Source organism: Petromyzon marinus, unplaced genomic scaffold (assembly GCF_048934315.1).
Source record: "Petromyzon marinus isolate PM22_M1 ecotype Great Lakes invasive population unplaced genomic scaffold, UKy_Petmar_22M1.pri1.0 PM_Scaffold_417, whole genome shotgun sequence".
NCBI lineage: Eukaryota > Metazoa > Chordata > Hyperoartia > Petromyzontiformes > Petromyzontidae > Petromyzon > Petromyzon marinus.
The window spans coordinates 72,501-78,858 of NW_027423410.1; the positions used below are offsets into that span (position 1 = coordinate 72,501).

The 6,358-nt window shown below is 50.2% G+C and overlaps 1 protein-coding gene across 1 annotated transcript in view; it reads right to left on the bottom strand.

The window, feature by feature from the left end:
* LOC116938324 (palmitoyltransferase ZDHHC14-like) overlaps window positions 1-5,157 on the bottom strand; it is an 18,954-nt gene extending 13,797 nt beyond the window's left edge. Inside the window, exons 1-2 of the mRNA XM_076064389.1 lie at window positions 4,950-5,157; window positions 2,693-2,771 (exon numbers count right to left, since the gene is read on the bottom strand). Coding sequence (XP_075920504.1) covers window positions 2,693-2,771; window positions 4,950-5,157 — 287 coding nt within the window. The remainder of the gene's footprint in view (window positions 1-2,692; window positions 2,772-4,949) is intronic.
* Window positions 5,158-6,358: the final 1,201 nt, after the last annotated feature.

Genomic DNA, 6,358 nt, shown 5'->3' on the forward strand with positions numbered 1-6,358 from the left:
ATCAACCAAAGAAGAGTCCGCTGGTGCCGGTGATGAGCCCCAGGGTGAGATAAAAGACTCCGCTCTGGCGAGAAGTCACTCAGTCAGTCACTCAGTCAGTCACTCAGTCACTCAGTCAGTCAGTCAGTCACTCAGTCAGTCACTCAGTCAGTCAGTCACTCAGTCACTCAGTCACTCAGTCAGTCAGTCACTCAGTCAGTCACTCACTCAGTCACTCAGTCACTCACTCAGTCACTCACTCAGTCACTCACTCAGTCACTCACTCAGTCACTCACTCAGTCACTCACTCAGTCACTCACTCAGTCACTCACTCAGTCACTCACTCAGTCACTCAGTCAGTCACTCAGTCAGTCACTCAGTCAGTCAGTCAGTCACTCAGTCAGTCACTCAGTCAGTCACTCAGTCAGTCACTCAGTCAGTCAGTCACTCAGTCAGTCAGTCACTCAGTCAGTCAGTCAGTCAGTCACTCAGTCAGTCACTCAGTCAGTCAGTCACTCAGTCAGTCAGTCAGTCACTCAGTCACTCACTCAGTCACTCAGTCACTCAGTCAGTCACTCAGTCAGTCACTCAGTCACTCAGTCAGTCACTCAGTCACTCAGTCAGTCACTCAGTCAGTCACTCAGTCACTCAGTCAGTCACTCAGTCAGTCAGTCACTCAGTCACTCACTCAGTCACTCAGTCAGTCAGTCACTCAGTCACTCACTCACTCAGTCAGTCACTCAGTCAGTCACTCAGTCACTCAGTCAGTCAGTCAGTCACTCAGTCACTCACTCAGTCACTCACTCAGTCACTCACTCAGTCACTCAGTCAGTCACTCACTCAGTCACTTAGTCAGTCAGTCACTTAGTCAGTCACTCACTTAGTCAGTCACTCACTCAGTCAGTCAGTCACTCACTCAGTCACTCAGTCAGTCACTCACTCACTCAGTCAGTCACTCACTCAGTCACTCACTCAGTCAGTCAGTCACTCAGTCAGTCACTCAGTCAGTCACTCAGTCAGTCACTCAGTCACTCAGTCAGTCACTCAGTCAGTCACTCAGTCAGTCACTCAGTCAGTCACTCAGTCAGTCACTCAGTCAGTCACTCAGTCACTCAGTCACTCAGTCACTCAGTCAGTCAGTCACTCAGTCACTCACTCAGTCACTCAGTCAGTCAGTCACTCAGTCACTCACTCAGTCACTCAGTCAGTCAGTCACTCAGTCACTCAGTCACTCAGTCAGTCAGTCAGTCACTCAGTCACTCAGTCAGTCACTCACTCAGTCACTCAGTCAGTCACTCACTCAGTCACTCAGTCAGTCACTCACTCAGTCACTCACTCAGTCACTCAGTCAGTCACTCACTTAGTCACTTAGTCAGTCACTCACTCAGTCAGTCACTCACTCAGTCAGTCAGTTACTCAGTCAGTCACTCAGTCAGTCAGTCAGTCAGTCACTCAGTCAGTCACTCAGTCAGTCAGTCACTCAGTCAGTCACTCAGTCAGTCACTCAGTCAGTCAGTCACTCAGTCAGTCACTCAGTCAGTCACTCAGTCAGTCAGTCAGTCAGTCACTCAGTCACTCAGTCAGTCACTCAGTCAGTCACTCAGTCACTCACTCAGTCACTCACTCAGTCACTCAGTCACTCAGTCAGTCACTCAGTCAGTCACTCAGTCAGTCACTCAGTCACTCAGTCAGTCACTCACTCAGTCACTCACTCAGTTAGTCACTCAGTCAGTCAGTCAGTCACTCAGTCAGTCACTCACTCAGTCAGTCACTCAGTCAGTCACTCAGTCAGTCAGTCAGTCACTCAGTCAGTCAGTCAGTCACTCAGTCAGTCAGTCACTCACTCAGTCACTCAGTCAGTCACTCAGTCACTCAGACACTCACTCAGTCAGTCACTCAGTCAGTCACTCAGTCAGTCACTCAGTCAGTCACTCAGTCAGTCACTCACTCAGTCACTCACTCAGTCACTCAGTCAGTCACTCAGTCAGTCAGTCAGTCAGTCACTCAGTCAGTCACTCAGTCAGTCACTCAGTCACTCAGTCAGTCACTCAGTCACTCAGTCAGTCACTCAGTCAGTCACTCAGTCACTCAGTCACTCACTCAGTCACTCAGTCACTCAGTCACTCAGTCACTCACTCAGTCACTCACTCACTCAGTCACTCAGACACTCACTCAGTCACTCAGTCACTCACTCAGTCAGTCACTCAGTCACTCAGACACTCACTCAGTCACTCACTCACTCATTCACTCAGACACTCAGTCACTCAGACACTCAGACACTCACTCAGTCACTCAGTCACTCAGACACTCACTCAGTCACTCACTCACTCACTCAGTCACTCACTCAGTCACTCAGTCACTCACCCACTCACTCAGTCACTCAGTCAGTCACTCAGTCAGTCAGTCACTCAGACACTCACTCAGTCACTCACTCAGTCACTCACTCACTCAGTCACTCAGTCACTCACCCACTCACTCACCCACTCACTCAGTCACTCAGTCAGTCACTCAGTCAGTCAGTCACTCAGACACTCACAGGGACATCTCCACACACACACACAGGTAGGGGTGGGACAACTGGGAAGATGCCACAACAACATCAACAACATCAACAACAACATCAACAACAACATCAACATCAACAACATCAACAACAACATCATCCACAACAACAACATCAACAACATCAACAACAACCACCACCACCACGCACTCGAAGGCAAAGAAGAGTCCGCTGGTGCCGGTGATGAGACCCAGGGTGAGATAAAAGACTCCGCTCTGGCGAGAAGTCACTCACTCAGTCACTCAGTCACTCAGTCAGTCACTCACTCAGTCAGTCACTCAGTCACTCAGTCATTCACTCAGTCAGTCACTCACTCACTCAGTCACTCAGTCACTCACTCAGTCACCCACTCAGTCACTCACTCAGTCACTCACTCAGTCACTCACTCAGTCAGTCACTCACTCAGTCACTCACTCAGTCACTCACTCAGTCAGTCACTCACTCAGTCACTTAGTCAGTCAGTCAGTCACTCAGTCAGTCACTCACTTAGTCACTCAGTCAGTCAGTCAGTCAGTCACTCACTCAGTCAGTCACTCACTTAGTCACTCAGTCACTCAGTCAGTCAGTCACTCAGTCAGTCACTCAGTCAGTCACTCAGTCAGTCAGTCACTCAGTCAGTCAGTCACTCAGTCAGTCACTCAGTCAGTCACTCAGTCACTCACTCAGTCACTCACTCAGTCACTCACTCACTCAGTCACTCAGTCAGTCACTCAGTCACTCAATCACTCAGTCAGTCACTCACTTAGTCAGTCACTCAGTCAGTCAGTCACTCACTCACTCAGTCACTCAGTCACTCAGTCAGTCACTCAATCACTCAGTCACTCAGTCACTCAGTCAGTCAGTCACTCACTTAGTCAGTCACTCAGTCAGTCAGTCACTCACTTAGTCAGGCACTCAGTCAGTCACTCAGTCACTCACTCAGTCACTCAGTCAGTCACTCAATCACTCAGTCACTCAGTCAGTCAGTCACTCACTTAGTCAGTCACTCAGTCAGTCAGTCACTCACTTAGTCAGTCACTCAGTCAGTCAGTCACTCACTTAGTCAGTCACTCAGTCAGTCAGTCACTCACTTAGTCACTCACTCAGTCAGTCACTCAGTCAGTCACTCAGTCAGTCACTCAGTCAGTCACTCAGTCAGTCAGTCACTCACTTAGTCAGTCACTCAGTCAGTCAGTCACTCACTTAGTCACTCACTCAGTCAGTCACTCACTTAGTCAGTCACTCAGTCAGTCAGTCACTCACTTAGTCAGTCACTCAGTCAGTCAGTCACTCACTTAGTCACTCACTCAGTCAGTCACTCAGTCAGTCACTCAGTCAGTCACTCAGTCAGTCACTCACTCAGTCACTCAGTCACTCACTTAGTCAGTCACTCAGTCACTCACTCAGTCACTCACTCAGTCACTCACTCAGTCAGTCACTCAGTCAGTCACTCAGTCAGTCACTCAGTCAGTCACTCAGTCAGTCACTCAGTCACTCACAGGGACATCTCCACACACACACACAGGTAGGGGTGGGACAATTGGGACGATGCCACAACAACATCAACAACATCATCAACAATAACAACAACAACATCATCCACAACAACATCAACAACAATATCAACAACATCAACATCAACCACCACGCACTCGAAGGCAAAGAAGAGTCCGCTGGTGCCGGTGATGAGGCCCAGGGTGAGATAAAAGACTCCGCTCTGGCGAGAAGTCACTCACTCAGTCACTCAGTCAGTCACTCAGTCACTCACTTAGTCACTCAGTCAGTCACTCAGTCAGTCACTCACTCACTCACTCAGTCACTCACTCACTCAGTCACTCACTCAGTCACTCACTTAGTCACTCACTTAGTCACTCAGTCAGTCACTCAGTCAGTCAGTCACTCAGTCAGTCAGTCACTCAGTCAGTCACTCAGTCAGTCAGTCAGTAAGCCACTCAGTAAGTCACTCAGTAAGCCACTCAGTAAGCCACTCAGTCACTCACTCAGTCACTCACTCAGTCACTCACTCAGTCACTCAGTCAGTCAGTCAGTCACTCAGTCACTCACTCAGTCACTCAGTCAGTCACTCAGTCAGTCACTCAGTCAGTCACTCACTTAGTCACTCAGTCAGTCACTCAGTCAGTCACTCAGTCAGTCAGTCACTCAGTCAGTCAGTCACTCAGTCAGTCACTCAGTCAGTCAGTCACTCAGTCACTCACTCACAGGGACATCTCCACACACACACACAGGTAGGGGTGGGACAATTGGGACGATGCCACAACAACATCAACATCAACAACATCAACAACAACATCAACAACATCATCCACAACAACATCAACAACAACATCATCCACAACAACAACATCAACAACATCAACAACAACCACCACCACCACGCACTCGAAGGCAAAGAAGAGTCCGCTGGTGCCGGTGATGAGACCCAGGGTGAGATAAAAGACTCCGCTCTGGCGAGAAGTCATAATCCGCCCGTCGCAGGCAAAGCGATTCCTGCCCGGGAAGACTTCCCAATTCCTCATCCTCCTCCTCATCCTCTGGGGAGGCCGGCCTCGTGGGTCCAGTCCCGGTGGAGTGGACGGGCAACCCTGGGCGATTTGGCTGTACTCGCAGTCCTTCATGGTGTGTGGTGTGGTGTGTAGTGATGGTGTGGTGTGGTGGTGTGTGGTGTGGTGGTGTGTGGTGTGTAGGGGTGTGTAAGTGGTGTGGTGGTGTGTGGTGTATGTAGGGGTGTGTGTGTGGTGTGGTGGTGTGGTGGTGTGTGGTGGTGTGTAGGGGTGTGTGTGGTGTGTTGTAAGTGGTGTGTTGTGTGTAGTGGTGTGTGTAAGTGGTGTGTGTAGTGGTGTGTGTGGTGTGGTGTGTGTAGTGGTGTGTGTGTGTGGTGTGGTGTGTGGTGGTGTGGTGTGTAGGGGTGTGTGGTGTGTTGTAAGTGGTGTGGTGTGTTGTAAGTGGTGTGGTGTGTGGTGTGTAGTGGTGTGGTGTGTAGGGGTGTGTGGGTGTTGTAAGTGGTGTGGTGTGTTGTGTGTGCTGGTGTGTAGTGGTGTGTAGTGGTGTGTAGTGGTGTGTAGTGGTGTAAGTGGTGTGGTGTGTAGTGGTGTAAGTGGTGTGGTGTGTGTGTGTAGTGGTGTGCGTGTGTAGTGGTGGTGTGGTGTGTGGTGTGTAGTGGTGTAAGTGGTGTGTGGTGGTGTGGGGCGTGGTGTGTGTGGTGGTGTGTGTAGTGGTGTGTGTAGTGGTGTAGTGGTGTGGTGTAGTGGTGTGGTGTAGTGGTGTGGTGGTGTTTGTAGTGGTGTGTGTAGTGGTGTGTGTAAGTGGTGTGTGTAAGTAGTGTGGTGTGGTGGTGTGTGGTGTGTGTGTAGTCGTGTGTGTGTAGTGGTGTGGTGTGTGTAGTGGTGTGTGTAAGTGGTGTGTGTGTAGTGGTGTGTGTAGTAGTGTGGTGTGTGTAGTGGTGTGGTGTGTGTAGTGGTGTGGTGTGTGTAGTGGTGTAGTGTGTGTAAGTGGTGTTGTGGTGTGTAAGTGGTGTTGTGGTGTGTAAGTGGTGTGTGTGTGTAGTGGTGTGGTGGTGTGGTGGTGCGTGTAGTGGTGTGTGTGTGTAGTGGTGTGTGTAAGTGATGTGGCGGTGTGTAAGTGGTGTGTGTAAGTGGTGTGGTGTGTAGTGGTGTGTGCAAGTGGTGTGTGTAAGTGGTGGTGTGTGTAGTGGTGTGTGTAAGTGGTGTGGTGTGTGTAGTGGTGTGTGCAAGTGGTGTGGTGTGTGTAGTGTGTGTAGGGGTGGTGTAAGTAAGTGGGGTGGTGTGTAGTGGTGTGGTGTGTGTAAGTGGTGTGGCG